The sequence below is a fragment of the Lissotriton vulgaris genome, chromosome 11 (assembly GCF_964263255.1).
Source record: "Lissotriton vulgaris chromosome 11, aLisVul1.2, whole genome shotgun sequence".
NCBI classification, from domain to species: Eukaryota; Metazoa; Chordata; class Amphibia; order Caudata; family Salamandridae; genus Lissotriton; species Lissotriton vulgaris.
Genome location: NC_141699.1, coordinates 410,336,966 through 410,355,415, shown reverse-complemented (window position 1 = coordinate 410,355,415; position 18,450 = coordinate 410,336,966). Strand labels below are relative to the sequence as shown.

The following is an 18,450-nucleotide window of genomic DNA, read 5'->3' as shown; positions in this document are numbered from 1 at the left end:
AACGTTGTCTGCTTTCCACCTTAACCAGTCTGCAGAACTCAGTGTTTTTCCCTCTTCCAGACTCGGTAGCAGAATTGGCTTTTCATGCTACATGTAAAAAGAGCGATACTTTACTACATTAAAAGAACAAAATCCTTTAAAAAGACCACTTTTTGTGGCTTTCTCCCCACCTCATAAGGCAATCCTATCTCACAAACCGCGATTGGAAGGTGGATTGTTAAATGCATCCCAATATGCTGAAGCCGAACGCACGTTAACCATTCCCCCTAGTGCTCACTCCACATGTAAACTAGGGACATCTATAGCATTCTTGGGGAACATTTCCCTAGATGACATCTTCAAAGCAGCAACTTGGTCTACACCACACACGTTCTCAAAACACTATTGTGTAGACGTGCAAGCTTAACAACAAGCTTGTGTGGGCCAGGCTGTATTAAGAACACTTTTTCAAACCACTGTTACACATACAGGTAGCCACCGCTAAGGAGGTAACTACTGTATAGTCTGTGCTAAAGTATACGATTTACAGATCATATCCCTCGAACGGAAATGCTCGTTCTAATATGCAGCTGTTCTTGACATGTAGAGCTGTAGATTCGTATACTCCCACCCGTCACCCCAGATACCTCTCTGTTTAAGTACTATCTTACTTGTATACATTACAAATTGACATCCTTTTCTATTTCTTACTAACTCCATCATACCCCTCCATGGTTAAACAATCTGGAGATGGAGTCAATGTCCATGTGCAATATCGTCCTAAGGAGGAGTCACTTACCTTGTGACTGCAAAGACTTCTTCCAAAACAATAAAACAAAGTGCAAACATCCGAGCCCAACACCAGATGGTGATCTATGCGCAAGTATACGAATCTACAGCTCTACATGCCAAGAAAAGATGCATACTGATAAGTAGCATTTTCCTTTTCTCCATAGGATAACTTTGACTGTTGTTCTTGGAGTGGAGTTTGAAAACCCAAAGAAATTCTTTAACATTGAACTAACTAACAAAAACGGGTTAACTTGCCTGTTTACAGGAAATGTCCCAGTGTAGTTTCCAGGTATGCTACAATGTGTAAGAAAAGTAATCTCAAAAGTAACTTTCCTGTAATCTTACTTCACCCCTTCGGTGCTGATGCCGGCTCCCGGTCATCATCAGTTACGGTGGGCGTGTGCTGATGATGGCCGGGAGCCGTCATGAACACGCCCACGATCAGAATGTGCCGCGCAGAATTCCGGCCGCAGCCAGGGGGTTAAAATCCTATACAAAGTATATGTACTATATTTAAAAAGCATTGCATTTTTCAGAAACAATGCTGGAAGTCAAAACAAAGTGCATATACAATTGCAATCCAAACTGTTACAATCTGTATATTTACTGCAAAGTACTTATCACTTACCACTGCAAGACTTGCTTGGTTCTAGGAAATTAAATAACTAAAAGATATATTTTCATACAAAAGCAATTGGTCTGAACTTCAGTCTTTGAGTGTGTGAATTAATTTGCTGACGGAGTGTGTTCAACAAATGTTCAACACTGTCCTCCGATACTGCCTTACTGCTCGACCACCCTACCACAAATAGAGAAGGAGGTGCTATCTAACTTTACCTCTGCCTACCTTTGGGGTTCTGATGGGCTTTACCTCACTTTGGTATAGTCGATGCAGAGCCAGGTTCCCACACATCGTGGTTAGCTTTGTCACGGTTTGAAAAAGCTCTTTTTGAGGAGTTTTTTGCTTTATCTTTTTTTTTTAAATTGGACGAATTTTCTTTAAGAATAAGAGATTTGTAAGTTGCCAGACAGAGCTTATGTTTAGTTTTCTGTGTCTCTTCATAATTAAGTCTCCAGATTTTTCCTGCCTACGACAGTCGTGTTTTTGTGCACTTTGTTCTCCTTTAACCCCTTCCATGCTGGGCCGATTTTCCTCGTGTGCTAGGCTTTTAAAGAATCAATGGCTTTATGACGGCCCCCAGCCGTCATCAGCACACGAGCACTGTAATGCATGACGGATGGGGGCCGTCATCAGCATGGAAGGGGTTAAACATGGGAGCTGGCATTTCTTAGCTTAGGTGGTGCTAGCAACTTTGTCACGCCATGCTATATATTGAGTGGCTGCAATGCTGGTATTGGTGGAAAGATCCGGAGATGAATTGTTGAGTTCTTCTACCAGCCTGTCGGGCTTTATGGTATGCCAAGCCCAAGGGATATTTGAGCCTGATTTGATTGATGGCCTGTTAAGAGTAGTATTATATCAGCTTAAAAAGAATTGCTTTATGGTCTGACCATGCAAGTGGGAGAATAATATCAATGTTAAGAGCTGCATTATTCGTAAATATTCTGCCTAGTGTATGTCCTGCGTGTGAGTAGGGCCACTCACCATTTGAGAAAAACCATAAAGGTTTGTAAAGACCAAAAGCATGTGAAGTATGAAACCCCAAAGGAATTTATAGTGGCAGACAAGTACAGAGAAGTCAAGCTTGACAATGGCCAGTAACTGTAGCAGATGCTGCAATTCGCATCAACTAGGTGGCCGTGCTTTGATATGCTGCGCTGCATAGCGTCCCCGGACTAACCGCCGAGCTCGCCTCCAATAAGGATTGCTGCGATGCACAATAGTAATAGCATTGGTAACACTGTTGAGTGGACATGAGTTTTTTTAAAATTTAAAGTTTGTGGAAGTTCCAGGGACGGTCAACACCCCATATTTGTCATTTTGAACTGAAAATGTATTTGTTTTACACATTTAAACTAAGAGCAGCTTCCTGTATTATCCCCTCTATGGAACTCAATACTGCATTGGAGAGGAAATAGAACAGGCTGTTCTGAGGGTGGTCTGCTTTTAAAAGGCTAAGCATTGCCATGGGCCAAGAGCTGAGCCAGACATTTTGGTTAATATCTAGTTTGTTTCTTTGTTGGCTTAACCAAATTAACTTGATACTAGTCTTGTGAGTTTCACTGGATATTTTTTAATTTTGTACGGGTTCTTTGGAGTTGACTGATAATATTTTGTCAAGTGTATAAGACAACTGTTGATGCTTTACTGACTGTCCTGTTTGTTAATGCAGACGGCAGGAAATGATCCATACTGTTTTGTGGAGTTCTACGAGCACCGACATGCAGCTGCATCGTTGGCTGCAATGAATGGCCGGAAGATCATGGGTAAGGTAAGCCATCCAGTCTAAAGAGTGAGGTGGAGAACCCTGTGAGAGGAGCTCAAGTCAGAGGATAAAATAGATTTTTTTTTTAAAAAGAGGACCAAGGAAGCTGGATTTTCTCTGGTAAGCAGCTGTGGTTGAAATGAGTGCAGCATGGTAAGTGGTTCTTTGCCCATAGCGCTGTATACAGAGAACAAACAAATGAAAACACAAACTAGGTAATTTTGTAGTCTCCTCTTAAGTGTTCTGACCTCTCTATAGTTCATAACCTCATTATTGTACTTTTGCATCAAAGTGATGGTGTTAACTCCTTAATTTTAAAGAAATGTTCTTTGTTGCAATGCTTATTCAATAGAAAAAAAAAACAGTATAAGATATGTGTGGAGTGCTCCTGACAGAATTTTTATTTCCACCTAATCTACATTTAGGATAGACAAATCAAATGTTTCCTGACAAGGATTCTAAAGTTCTTGGGCTGTTCTTAGGCATTTACTTTTTCAGTTCCAGCCTGTCCTCACTGGAAGCCATGGCGTGATCTGTTTCCACCCTCTGATTCTGTGAAAACAAACATTAGCTTTGTGCTATGTTGCCATGTCTAAATATAATTTAAATCTGAATGGCTACTGTGTTTTATCCCCCCCTTTTTTTTAAATCTACCATCTAGTTGGTTTGGTGGACTGTATGGCAATTTAATTTTAGTAGCGGTTTTCTCACAGAAAATAGTTGACACAGGTATTCGTACTAGCAGATGTAGTATAAACAGTTCAACTTGTTGAAATTGCACTTTGTCTTTGTGTGATCTATGCTTGCAGCACTACGTTCAATCCCCGTTCATTTATCACATACAAGGCATTCTGTTTGTGACTGTATGGATAGTGTGATCACCTCATGTTCATAAGGCACCTTTAGAGTTGCCTTGAATGTCTTTATGATCTAGGAATTAACTGTAGGGATTGCACTTCTCTCAAATTTGACCAGTAAGTAAACCAGGTAACTATTGCCGTGAGAAACATTATTGGAAATCATTATTTTGAGAGCTATTTTGATAAAGTAAAATGTTTTTAAGACCACCTATTTGAGATGAACCGCCATCTAAAAGCAAATTCACCTTCCCAGATAGCTCCAAATGTGTAATAGTTCACACTATTTTTGAGTGACTAATTAAACATTGTTGTCTGATTAAGAATTGTAGTTATTAAATTATGCTATAATTTGTACCTGGTTTTACACGGTAAGTCTGAGAGTAGGACAGACCAGTGGCTGAATGTTGGGAATGAGTTTGGAGGCTTACACGTTGCAAAGTAAATTGTGTGATGTTTTTTCTTTCCTTGAATATAACTATGGCAAATTGTTTGTAGGAGGTCAAAGTAAACTGGGCAACAACTCCCAGCAGCCAGAAGAAAGACACAAGCAGTAAGTTCATGTTATTATTTTTCTAAGATTTGAAATAATTGAACTAAATTTAAACAATCATTTCATGAGAATTAAATGTATTATCAGTAAAGCTTTGATAAGCCTAAGAATTTTTTTCATGTGTTTATGCTAATAAATTTAAGAACAAATTTAATCTTTATCATCAGGTAGTACCGTTGTCAGCACACTGCGTTCACAAGGTAATTGTCTTTTTAAACATACAAATGAAATCACAAAGGTGTTCACTAACCGGTTGCAACTAGATTGTGTGTATGGGGTAGGCCCTCCCTTTTTCCCCAGCGAGCATGGGTATCGTCCACATCAATTTTGCCGCCAGATGGCTTTGTTTAAAGCTGCTTGTAAAGACCCTTCCCTGCCATCCCCCAAACCCTGCCTGTTTGTTACTTACCTTGGCAGTGACCTCTTCCCTTGGAGATCCATTCTGTAATCTAGAGGGTAAGGTCTGCTTCCCTCTAATAATGTGATCTTCTTCTGGTGTGGACAATTTAGAAACTTGGAATTCCTCTATCCTGGTTGCCCCAAAGTATTTTCCTGATAATAAAGCAGCATTAAAAGATGCTATGCCCAATGCTGTTGGCTGTATTTGAATGATATTTTAAAAATTCTTCTGAACAGTGGCTAGCAATGCATAGCCCTTTAAACCAGACTCTGTTCTAGCAAGCTTTTTGGGTATTTGCAATTGCATTGTACATGTTTCATTTCCCTGTCTTTGTTCACTGGTGTATGCTCTGCTTTAGGTGGCACTTTTAATACCCTGTCCAGGCATTCACTCTTATGGACTGTTTTAGTTGGGGCTTATATTACATTTTGAAGGGTCAAAAGGAGCATTTGTAACAGACTGAATGACTAACCCTCACTCAATCTCGCTTTGGAACTTGGTTATGGTTTAGAATGCCACTGGTCTGTTTTATAGGCGATACCCATGTTAACTTGGTATCTGTGGGGTTTTATTTTTTTTGGTTTATAAACAAGGTCTCCTTGATTCAAATTAAAATGAATGGTACAGATGAGTGGGTGATTGGTTATAAGTTTCTATTAGATGTAAGTTATTATGTGTACTTAAGATTTGGGTGGTACAGCCTTATATGCACCAGGGCATTCAAATTGTAGTTTTCTTCATTGTGGAGTAATTGTCTAGGATATTACATGAAGTGACATTTTTCTCCTTTTCTTCCCTGCCCTCCTCTAAGATCACTTCCATGTCTTTGTTGGAGACCTAAGTCCAGAAATTTCAACAGAAGACATTAAAGCGGCTTTTGCACCATTTGGAAGAATATCGTAAGTTATTTCTTGAGAAGAAATAGTTGGATTTTTTTTATTTGTAGCAACTGAATATTCATTTTGCTAGCTTACATCTTGAGAAGACATTTTACAGTTAGATAAAAGAGCAAGGCATTGGTGGTATCACTTAGTATTTTGAATTATGCATTAGTTTGTAGATAGTGCACTGCCACATGAGCTTCTCTTGGTCTTAGTTGTTTTATAATGCATACCAAAAATTAAATACTTGGGCAGTCCCACAAAATGAACCCCTCAGAATGGGCTTAACATGTAAAAGAGTCATGTGTGTAAAGTAGGAGCTGGCTTTATAGTAGGGCTGGACAGTCACATGTTCTGAGAACTCAGGAAGGGCTTATTGATAGTGTGAATTGTTTCCATTAATCTCCGATGTTGACAACATGCAACCCCAGATCATGTTTACATAGTGTAGTGCTATTGGATTAAAAAATAACATGTAATTGCAGCTTTCTGTACTGTGAGATTCATTGCAGTGGGACAGTTATTAAATATACCTACGCACGTACAGTCTAAGTAAGCAGTGTTGCATCTTGGATTTTGTTGCTCTTTATAAAATGCTTGCTTAAAACCTACATACAATAAGTAAATGTTACAAAAGAAAATTTGAAGTTATTGTATTTTGGTTAGTAAATCTAGTTCGTCATTGCATGGCTTGGTAGTTTCCAAATAATGTTGGAAATATTTAAATGGTTGATATATTTCTTAGAGTAAAGTATTTTGTGCCTTGCCTTTAATTGCAGCTAGGGTATTCCTATCTGAGACTGTTAGACATTAGATTAGTCACAAATCCATTCGTGAAAGCACCAGGTTTCTCACATCTTAAGTGATTTTTTTCTATTCATGGGTCCTGCTTAGCATGCATAGCTTGAGTCCTAGTCATTCTCTTGATGTAAAACCTCCTTGAAACATATATGTTTAGCTTTCTATACGTTTTACTGTAATGGAACCAAATTTGCAAGTATGTTTTTTATCAGCAACTTGGAATACAAACCACAACCAGAATGTTCTTTTCGAAAGCACCTATTTGTAAGGTGAATTATAAAAAAAAAAAGACAAAATGATTAATAGTGTGGCAGCAGAATATTGTGATCTTCTCTCGGCTAGCTGTAAAGGACTGAAAATATGGTTTGCGGTTAACCCTGAAATATTCTTGGCTGGCAGCTTTATTGTTATTGGGGGGGATACATACAGGTTTTGCAGATTTAGATTTAAACCAACCATTCATTAAGCTACTGGGAATGCCACAATAAATCAGTTATAACTTGGAATATCTTAATAGTTCTACATCAGCTAAAATATCCTAATTTCCCCGTCTTTACTCTGTACTATTCTGGTATAGCTACACAAGTCATGAACAGTGTGGTTGTTGGAAGTTACAAAATAATTTGGAATATTTGCCTTCGCGGGAATGTCTGCAAACTTTTATTGCCTTCTTTTTAGTATGCCGTTTCACATCTTCCACTGTGCAAGTGTTCAACGAGTGCCTCTACATATGTGCGTGTGTGTATATATGTGTGTGTGTGTATATATGTGTGTGTGTGTGTATATATGTGTGTGTGTGTGTGTATGTATATATATATATATATATATATATATATATATATATGTATATATATGTATATGTATATGTGTGTGTGTGTGTGTGTGTGTGTGTGTGTGTATGTATATATATATATATATATACACACACACCTACTAGGGAGCCGCAGGCCAGCTAAACATGCATTTTGTACACGTTTCTTTGGGTGACTAATTCACAGTAGAATAAATTTGTATCCATTTATTCTTTGTTCTGACCAGTTAACAGTTTGTTTTCAAATGGTTTCCTAAAAGGAATACTAGCAGCTGATAAAAGCAAGAAACTTGCTAAATATATTAATTGCTGCCGTAGACTCCAGAAACATACGATCCTTCTGTCTCTGCCTTTAAGTATCCTCTAAGAGAAGTATTACTTGCACTACTTGGTATCACACAATGTGTTTACATTCAGGGTTTTATTGTAAATAATTTATCCACATTCTTCTTCGACGGGAGATGGAGCAGGGTCTCTTGCACCATGTCATTTGGAGCCCTGTGAGCCTTCCAGGTCACTCAGGACCATGAATTTGACACACTATCGTTTTTATTTATATTGTGTTTCAAGATTTGAATATAACGTTGAAGCCTCCTCTTATTTGTGTTGGCATGGTGAGCTACGTTGGAATAGTATCTGACAAAATGATTGTCATGTAATGTTTTGCGTCCATGGTAAAGGTCAGTAAAGTTTCATTGATTTGCAGGGATAACTGTGAAAAATGAAATAGTGAGGGAAGACCATTTGATTATTTCAGCAAACTTACCCATAACTGTTTAGGTCTCTCCTATTACATCCCGAAGGGATGATGGGCGAGATTTATAGTAAGCAGACCTAAAAAGTCTACCCACTGCGGATCGCATACAGTTCATGTGAGCCAGGTGCGTGCACATCATCGCCAACAACATCACACATCACACACCACCATTTGTCTGTGCCTCTGCATCAGACTTCAAAGGCTGCCGCTCCCCGCCCGCATCAGACTTGTTTTTTTTGCCGCCTGGGTCTTTGACCCACGTGACCTTAAGGAACTGCCTCATTCCTCGGTCTATTATCACTTCATTCTGGTACATGTGCCGCTTTCCGCGTTTGCCTCAGCTGGATGTTGCACACCCACTAGAGTCATTCTGGTCAGGCAGTCACTGCAGTGAACTCTTTGTGTTCTCTGCTTGGGACAGGGAGCCTTTCTCCGTTGTGTCCAGTGAGACTGCACACTTTTAGGGCCACATTTATCCTCAGAATGCCCGGAACTCCAAACCTCACATTCAATCTAGGTCATTCTTAAGCCCGCTATAGTCTATGGGTGTTTTCAATCCAACACAAGCAGCATCATAGTGTGCACAGTTTAGCATGGACTTCTCAAACAGTGCATGTGAGCCAGGTGCATGTACATCGCCAGCCACATCGCACACCACCATTTGTCTCACCTCGGCATCAGACTTCAAAGGAATCTGCCCACCCCCACCCCCCCTCCATACCGTCACCACTGGACTCGTGCTTTTACTTGCTCCCTTTCTCCTCCCACCCAGCATGTCTGTCTTGCTGCCCCCGCCCCACACCTCTCCCCACCGTCACCGCTGGTCTTCCCCCTTCTTCTATCCTTTATTTCCAATAAAACACTGCAGTCTGTCCCTCCCCATCTCCACTTCATTCATCACTCACTTTCCTCCCTTTTTCTACACTCTCCCGTCCTTCCTTCTGTGGTCTTCATTTTCTTCCTTGTTACTGTTAAATCCTATCCCGCTTTCTCCTCTTTGTTCCCCCCTCCTCCTGTCCTCCCTTGGTTGTGCCCAAAGAACCTCATGAAGTTTCTAATTGTCAGTTTGTCGGTTCCCCAAAGGCATTTCATGATGAGGCGCCATACTTATTATTTCTCAAGTTTTCACACTAATAAATCCTGATTAATTACTTGGCCTTGTAGCCTTTCACGTAACAGGCTAACTTTGGTGACAAGGACAAGATACATTCCTCCCCCCCTTCGAATACTGCCATCTTCGCACAGAGTATTGTGCCCTCTACGCATATGCTGAGCTTATCCCTGACCCACGTGACCTTCAGGAACTGCCTCATTCCTCGGTCTATTATCGCTTCATGTGCCGCTTTCCGCGTTTGCCTCGGCTGGATGTTGCACACCCAATAGACATTCCGGTCAGGCAGTCCCTGCAGTGAACTCTGTGTTCTCTGCTTGGGACAGAGGGCCTTTCTCCTTTGTTCCCATCAGACAGAGTTGCTCCACTCCACCTCCTGCAAGAGGCTACCACTGCAAGGCCAGTGAGATTGCGCACTTTTAGGGCCACATTTATCCTCAGAATGCCCGGAACTCCAAACCTCACATTCAATCCAGCAGGTAATTTTTAAGCCCGCTGTATTCTATGGGTGGGTGCAATCCAACACAAGCAGCATCATAGTGTGCACAGTTTAGCATTGACTTCTTAAACTGTGGGATTTTAGTACATATTACAAGTTCTTTTTACTGAACTATTTATTTAAAATATTTACTGTTGCCACATGTACTTTGCCGCTAACTCGCAGCCTACAGTTGCACTGTTAAGTCTTCCTGCATCTCTTATGTTCTTATCAGGTTTGAATCCTTGCTGTAATCAATTATTTTTAAGTCTGTGTCAGCCATGCGCCTGCCAATACTTACGCAAGCCCTTGCGCCCTGTCAGAGGCCCCCCCCCCCCAGCATGACTCACCCCACCCCGCCATCTTCCCTAGACAGGGGGCGTCTGCATATGACTGACTCTGCCCCGGAGTACTTGCTTTTCAGTTACACTGACCTTTCAGGAACGCTCCCAGCCTACGATACATATTTGTGAGAATTCATACTCCACATAATTACATGCCACATAATTACACTGCACTCAATGCAACATACACTCCAAATACCTCAGTGCCACATAATTATATGCTACATATTTACACTGCGCTCAACGCAACATACGCAAAATACCACTCCGTGCCACATAATTACAAGCCACATATTTACACTATCTATCGTCCTCTATCTAACGCCCTCACCCCAATCTATCCAACGCCCTCACCCCAATCTATCCAACGCCCTCACCCCAATCTATCCAACGCCCTCACCCCAATCTATCTAACGCCCTCACCCCAATCTATCTAACGCCCTCACCCCAATCTATCTAACGCCCTCACCCCAATCTATCTAACGCCCTCACCCCAATCTATCTAACGCCCTCACCCCAATCTATCTAACGCCCTCACCCCAATCTATCTAACGCCCTCACCCCAATCTATCTAACGCCCTCACCCCAATCTATCTAACGCCCTCACCCCAATCTATCTAACGCCCTCACCCCAATCTATCTAACGCCCTCACCCCAATCTATCTAACGCCCTCACCCCAATCTATCTAACGCCCTCACCCCAATCTATCTAACGCCCTCACCCCAATCTATCTAACGCCCTCACCCCAATCGATCTGTCGCCCTCACCCCAATCGATCTGTCGCCCTCACCCCAATCGATCTGTCGCCCTCACCCCAATCGATCTGTCGCCCTCACCCCAATCGATCTGTGGCCCTCACCCCAATCGATCTGTGGCCCTCACCCCAATCGATCTGTGGCCCTCACCCCAATCGATCTGTGGCCCTCACCCCAATCGATCTGTGGCCCTCACCCCAATCGATCTGTGGCCCTCACCCCAATCGATCTGTGGCCCTCACCCCAATCGATCTGTGGCCCTCACCCCAATCGATCTGTGGCCCTCACCCCAATCGATCTGTGGCCCTCACCCCAATCGATCTGTGGCCCTCACCCCAATCGATCTGTGGCCCTCACCCCAATCGATCTGTGGCCCTCACCCCAATCGATCTGTGGCCCTCACCCCAATCGATCTGTGGCCCTCACCCCAATCGATCTGTGGCCCTCACCCCAATCGATCTGTGGCCCTCACCCCAATCGATCTGTGGCCCTCACCCCAATCTAATCTATCTCCCTCACTCCTCTCTATCTATCGCCCCACCACATTATCACTTAGGGGCACCACAACATCACTATGTGCTACCACAGCATCACTGAACGCCACAGCATCACTCGTCGCTACCATTCAACAACTGGTTCAAATATGTTCTACAATGTTTCAAGCTTTATTACAAATGTCACAAAAATGTTAATATTTCACTTCTGCTCTTGGATTTCCGACACAATAAAATACACTGAACATAATCTTTGCAAAAGTTTAAGCTATTGCCATTATACATTACAATAACTTTCATTTAATTATTATTAAATAAAATGAAAAGCCATTGTTATTTGTAATATCAGTACATCGAAGTCACGTAAATACAACACATTCCGTTACAAATGCTATAGGTGTCACATTTGCGAAAGTTATAACTATTGGCATTGTAAATGACAAAGCTATCAATTTCGCTATTTTCAAAACCAACACATAGATATCAAAAAAAATTCATTTACAATACCAATAGCTCAAACTTTCCTAATGCGAGACCTATTGCATTGCAAATGCTTGTTTTATTATGGATTGCATCATACATTCTAGCTAGCCAGTGATAACTACTCTTGGACAAAATGACTTGTGAGAGCTCCAACAATAACTTGGTGACTAATAATAAAGCACTGGGCAGTAAAGTGTGGAAAACAAGTTCAACAATACATATAGTAGAGGCAGCTCAAAGTACTTGATTCTGTGAAAGGCAAAAAGGACTGGATGGACAATTCAAATTAATTTTGCATACAATCTATTGGTTCTCAGTGTGGGAGGAGCTTTGCACATTCAATCTATAGTTTTCATTGCTTTTCTCTCCTGATCATTGGATGCAAGTAGACATTTGTTGTGTTTGTGGTAAGTAAAGAGTAAGCGTTACTAATATTTTAGATGTTTGAAAGCAGGCATAATTGTCGGAGAAGAGCAATGTTTGTTTCTCAGGCAATTTGTGGTATATGTCCAATGTCACCCATCAACATGTAAATTATATCAGCCCTGCTGTACATAAAGGGAAAAAGGGGTGGAGTGTTGAGGGCCTTCAGAAATGTGTGAAGTCTGGTTTAACCAGGGGTTGTAGAGGTTTGGAGAACGACCTCACAGACTTGAGCAACAGAATTTGTATTTTTTTCTCCCCTTTAAGTTTTTTCTTCTCACCAAATTTTGGTACATCTTTCTCTTGCCATTTGCTTTTTAATGCTTTAAGGTGTCAAAATAAAGCATATTGAGCGTAAACACCCTCCTACCTTTGCTGTCGCCCCCATCTATGTTACCCTGACATTCACACCTGTTTTACTCTATATTAGTTAATTTTGATGTCTTGGATTACAACTACAAGAAAGTAGCAGTTCATATCAAGTCTCCGTCTTTTCCTGGTTTGAAACAATTTTCAAATCAAATGATGGCAGAGTAGAATCTTTGAAATAATTGTTCACTAAAACTTAACTTGCCCTTTTATCCATTGATCATGTAATGGGTCCTCAAGGAAATAGTTGCTTTGCTCTTAGCATTGGTAATGCAAGCCTTTCCACTCTTTGTTAGATCTTTCTTAATTGGAGTGCTTTTAATAATCTTCAAGGTACGGGTAAGCTGTCTGCCGTCTTTTTACAAATAACTTATGTCATGGCAAAGTAGTTTGCATTTTTATCATATGTTGTATTTGAATGCAATTAGTGGTCTTCAAAGAAACCCTTTTCTCATCTGGTTTCAAGAAAACATATGGTTTGTTTGTGTGTGATGTTACCTTTGCTAAATTGTGAGCAAATTGCCTGAGAAACTTATTTTTAAAACATTCCCGTTTTCCTCAATATATGGAATGAGCTTTTAATTGGGATTTTTTTTATTCGGTCACAAATAATGGGGCTCTGGTTATTTTGCAGAGTGTCTGAAGAATGGACAGCAATTCCCTGGCTAACTACAAGCTACACATCACAGTAGATAAATGTTGTAGTTTTTCTTACTATTTTTTTACTTCTATGAATCTGTATTTTTTCTCTTGTAGTTTCCATTCAGACCTGTATTATTCCTGTTTTTTTAAACAGTCTTTGAAAACTCTTCCTTAGTTGATAGTTTAAAAAGCCGTAAGTGTTTCAGTGTTACTTTTATTCCATACTGCAACCATTTCTGAAAATGTCCAATTTCTCAAAATTTACAGCTGCCCAGTCCAAAATGGGGGTAACGAATTGTCCTGAGAAATTAACAGAAAAGAATTCAGTTAACAGGCGACGTATGCCTTTTCATTCCTATTTTTTATATTTTTTCTATTTTATCTTTTTAATGAGAAGGTAGAATGTGTTCGCAAATAGCAAGTTGTATTATTGCATGGTTGAAGAGCCATTCTTTTATTATGCTAGATACCTGTAAGTGGCCGTGATTCTTTTGAATAGCTGCTTTGACCATGCTTATTGTTAACATTATATAAGAGCAGTGTGGGGGACTGAAAACCAACCATAGCAAAATTATGAATGTTCTGTACAAAATACAGATTGCATGTTTCCAAATATGTAATTTAAAAAAGTTGCTGCTACATAAACTCATAGTGAGCTTAAACAGTGAAACTGGCTTTAAACATTTTGCTGGTGATTCACATTAAAGGTGAGAGCAAAGTGCTGTTGTGTGTGTGTGTGTGTTTGTGTGTGAGTCCAATCACATTTTCATTGTTCTGCGGAGTATTGTGTGTTCTAGGCTAATGCTAACTTGTTTTCTTCAGCGATGCACGGGTAGTGAAAGATATGGCCACTGGGAAGTCCAAAGGATACGGCTTTGTCTCCTTCTTTAATAAATGGGTAAGTAGGTTTTTTAAAACTTGTTTATATGTGTACTTTGCAATGCTCTGACAGAAGAGCCAAGTTTGCTACTGTTGCCTAAATTTGCATTAACCTTGGGGCATCATATAGTTTTAACTGACTATATCCTTTGTTTAGGACTATGTGTTCTTGACATTTGCATTACATTATTATATGCTCTTCGATAATTTTAAACACATTGTGAGGACTTAGCTGTCTACATGCCTTTTACTCATTTCAAGCACTTGTGATTGTCGTTATGCTGATGGTGAATTGGTCACGCCTTGCATGTTGTTACTAGGTCCTTCCTTTTTTCTGATAGGTCACAAATTCCCCTTCACTTTTTCTCGTTGCCCTTTCTCGGTACTACACTTCCGGTTTACTCCATGGCCCATATGAAGTGAGCAGTCTAGTTTTTGTGCTCGACTTCCTGTTCTTAAGCCCATTTCCGGTAACTGCTCTTTCTCGGATCCTCTTTCCGACGAGACGAGTACCGGGGGAGTTCTGCTTCTACAGGTACGTGCCCACACAACGCGAAGGCACCTTTGCTATATGCACTTTTGAGAGACGGGGGCTGTTAATAATACTTTGTTTACCCTCCGTCCCCCACTCGCCAGGCTCCGCTATTGTCACGGACGTGCCCGCCCGACAACTACATAACCTGACGATTCCGCCATTACCATTTTACCCGCACTCCGGGTTGGAATTATCATTGGTGAGTCCACTTTGTTACTGAATTCTCAGGTTTTTTTTTTCACCCTTTTCACTTTATTTAACTTTAGTGCAAACGTGTGCTATTTTTAGCTCTGCACTGCCGGAATTTTTATTTCTCCAGTGTTAGGGGTGTCTTTCATAGATTCACATGCATGAATATTCCCCGTCGTCGAAGTGGGAGTCCCACGGTACATAAAATAGCAGTAACATATGCATGTATACATGAAAAATATCATAAATATACATACATATGTTATAAAATTGTAAATTTAGTACCATAGAACATAATAGCCCCATTGAAAAGCCTAAGGGAGAACTCACTTTAGTAGCAGATTAGTGTCATTATGTGTAGGTTCACATTCCAGCCAATCAGGCTGTAGCATGTGAGAAGTTGGCCTGATATGCAGTGCTCACTATTCTAGTGATCACTATGCATCAGTCCAAACAACCCTTATGGTGATTGGTTGTAAGTCAACCTTATAGACCAGCTATCCTAGTAGCGTGGATACGAGCAGTCTTCGGGCTAAACTCTAGAGGGCGTGTTAAGCCAGCTGTTATACCATCACATATACCCCTTGAACACCAAGTGAAAGGACACCACACAAGTGTTATGAAAATAAACAGTGTATTTATTTAGATCACAACAGCCCTGTACTCTTTATGAGGACAGGGTACTAAGCACACAACAAAACTCTTACGAAAATACTTCAAGGTGCACAATTTACACAAATGCCCGAGGGGCACGAAAAACCATATACTATGGAAGTGGAATGCGAAATTACTAGCAGGTAAGTACTGTACTAATAGGCTTTGGAATCGCTAGGATTACGTTACTGAACCTTCAGATTACTAGTAGGAGGCCTAAGGGACTCTGGTGCAGAGTGTGCACTCTCACGCGGGATGCGGGACAAAGTCTATGGGAGCTAGTAAAGGCAAAGTTAGTGTTCTCGGGCGAACCCGATAAGGTAGATCGAAAACGACAGTGGATCCTGACCCTTGGATAGTGAGGCTATGCTGGGGCACCGAAATGCCGAAGTTACCTAGCCCAGGGGCTGCAGCTGCATAGGTCTGAAAAGACGTCGGGAATCCTCGTAGACGAACCAGGAGCCTGAAGAAAGAAGTTGCTGGCAGGCGACCAGTGAAGATTGTTCGAGTGATCCAAGCCTGGATCGAAGATGGATGACACCTGAAAGCAGAGGGGACCAAGTTCGTGACCATTAGGCAGTAGTCAGATGGCACCAGGAGGGCACCGGATGGTAGTTATTTCGACCAGGTGAGTGGGCGACGCTGGGCTCTGCAGTCTCACGGACCAGGAGGCGTTGTCGGCGACCAGGATGGAGGTGCGAGCTGGCCAGTCTGGAGCAACCAGCAGCGGTGATGTCGTCGGGCGTCGTTAGGAAGGCCACAAGCCAGCGGGCTAGTAGCCAAACAACGCGGTGAGCAGCAAAAAGCAGAAGGGCCCCACGCAGATCTCGTGGATGCTGGGAGGCTGGACTTCGGTGCTGGAGCTGCTCAGGGTCTGGGCTTCTCGGACCCCAAAGCACTCACCAGAGGATCCCTCGGCGGTCGTGCTGGATAGAAGTCGTGCAGTTCTGATGATGGCCGGTCCCTCGAGGTCTCGTCGCACCTACGGTTCTCAGCTTAGCTGTAGAGGTAGGTAGAGGTCAGAGGTGCCAGGGAAGCCGGGTCTCGTCGTGCTGGTCGGTCGGATTCCTGAGGAAGGACGTGCAGCAAACCGCAGAGTTCTTAGATGGTGCCTGTGGATGCAGGGTGACTACTCCTTAGTCACAAGGCAGAAATCTTGAGAAGAGTCGAGAGTTACTTTCGTGGAAAGTAGTTTCTTGATTCAAAAATGATCTAATTTGGAAGGGTCCCCGCTCCTGCCTTAATCCTAAAGAAAGGGGTGGGTACGCGACTAGGTCCTGCCCTAGGGGTGGGACCAGGAAGGGGGGTGGTCACACCCCTCTCCCATGCCGGACTTTCCCCAGGCCAGGGGCTGGTGTGCCCCTGGAACTGGTTCTAGCGGCAGATGCGTAGTGAGCACCGGGGTGCCACTCTGCAGTCACCTTCCTGTAAAGCCCTGCCTACCCAGGATACACAAAACCCTGTCTGGGATGGTGCTAGCACCGCCCCTGACAGGAAACCCTTTGTCCAAGCTCTCCTCGCTGGAAGGACTCCCAGCAGCAGGAGGTCAGACTCGTGTCTGTGGTGGCAGCATCCATTTTGTGGAGCTGAGGCTTTAGTTAACTTTAACCGGGGTTCACAGTTACATACATGTCGTGTCCCTCTAGAAGGGTGGAATGCTAACCCCGTCGCCAGAATTGGCGAGGGGTTAGTATTCCAATTCGTATGACACCTTACTCGACATGTTTTGATAAAGCGATACTAAAGATAGCATTTAACCGCGAGGATTATAATGCACTTAAGAGTATATGGTATGCGTTATCATGGAACAGCTATTAGGACTTGGTTCCGCAAGCTGCAACCGGGCTCAGCTCATGCCAGAGCACCATTTCACACGATTCCAAGCACTCTGCCTTCAGGATTGTCAAGGCCTGCCATTGGAGTGACTGATAGGAATCTGTGTGTCCATTTTTAGGGTTAGATATAGGTATACTATATCTAAAGCAAAGGGTGATTACACCACCTTGCCCCAGCTGTCGTGCAGCCAGTTGTGTCAGATTTAGATGGCCATCCAGGGGTGGCATAATACATGCTTCAGCCCCTAGTAGGCCCTGGGTACACCTATGCCCTGAGTTACAGGGTCTGATAAGGTGGCCCAGTACCAATTGGAAATGTATGTAAGGTACATGGAATCCATTTTAGAGAGAGAGCAGTAGGCCTGGGGGTCCTGATTGGCAGGGCCCCAGGTCAACTAGGTCGGAAAACCAGCAAAACACCAGGCAAAAAGTTGGGGGCAACCATAGTCAGGTATCCACCTTCCTACAGTAGCCTCCTCTACAACCTTCTCCTCAGAAGACCAAGTCCTCAGATTTTCTACCGCATGTCGTGTGAAGGGAGTCTCTCTGAGCTCTGCTCAGTTTTCTTCAACTCTAGCTGTTTTCTTCAGAAAATGTCTTCAAATAGGAAATCTTTATTTAAAGCCTGCCCTTCTTGTGGTAAACTGCGCCTTTTCCATGAGGATCCACACAGTAAATGCATTTACTGTCTCTACCCAGACCACAAGGTGAAAAACTAAGTACTGTCGCACTTTTCCTTCCAAGACTCTGAAGGATAGAGAGGCCCGTCTCCTTCTGTGGCTACAGAAGTTGAAGACTTCAGAGTCTGTGGTTTCTGAGGTAGAAAGTTTGTCATCTGGTGTTTCAAAATCCTCTGAGAAGCGTGGGTCTGAAACTGAGGTTCCATCTCCTTTTCTGAAGAAAAGTAGACTGTTGAAGTCCTCCAGGATTGTTTCCCCACAGGATTCGCTTCAGGACACGTCTACGGGACCTGGTTCTCTGACATCTGCGCCCAAAGCCTTGCCTTCCACTTTTAAATCTGGCATTGGCTCGTCGACGCG

The 18,450-nt window shown here is 42.4% G+C and overlaps 1 protein-coding gene across 4 annotated transcripts in view; it reads left to right on the top strand.

Moving 5' to 3' along the window:
• The window catches only part of TIA1 (TIA1 cytotoxic granule associated RNA binding protein), a 239,181-nt gene that overhangs the window by 61,114 nt on the left and 159,617 nt on the right, over nucleotides 1-18,450 (top strand). For 2 of the 4 annotated variants that reach the window (XM_086943466.1, XM_086943467.1), the window contains exons 3-7: nucleotides 3,066-3,164; nucleotides 4,514-4,568; nucleotides 4,736-4,768; nucleotides 5,780-5,867; nucleotides 14,141-14,216. In XM_086943466.1, coding sequence (XP_086799592.1) covers nucleotides 3,066-3,164; nucleotides 4,514-4,568; nucleotides 4,736-4,768; nucleotides 5,780-5,867; nucleotides 14,141-14,216 — 351 coding nt within the window. The remainder of the gene's footprint in view (nucleotides 1-3,065; nucleotides 3,165-4,513; nucleotides 4,569-4,735; nucleotides 4,769-5,779; nucleotides 5,868-14,140; nucleotides 14,217-18,450) is intronic. The other 2 variants (XM_086943468.1, XM_086943469.1) reach the window with 1 other exon arrangement.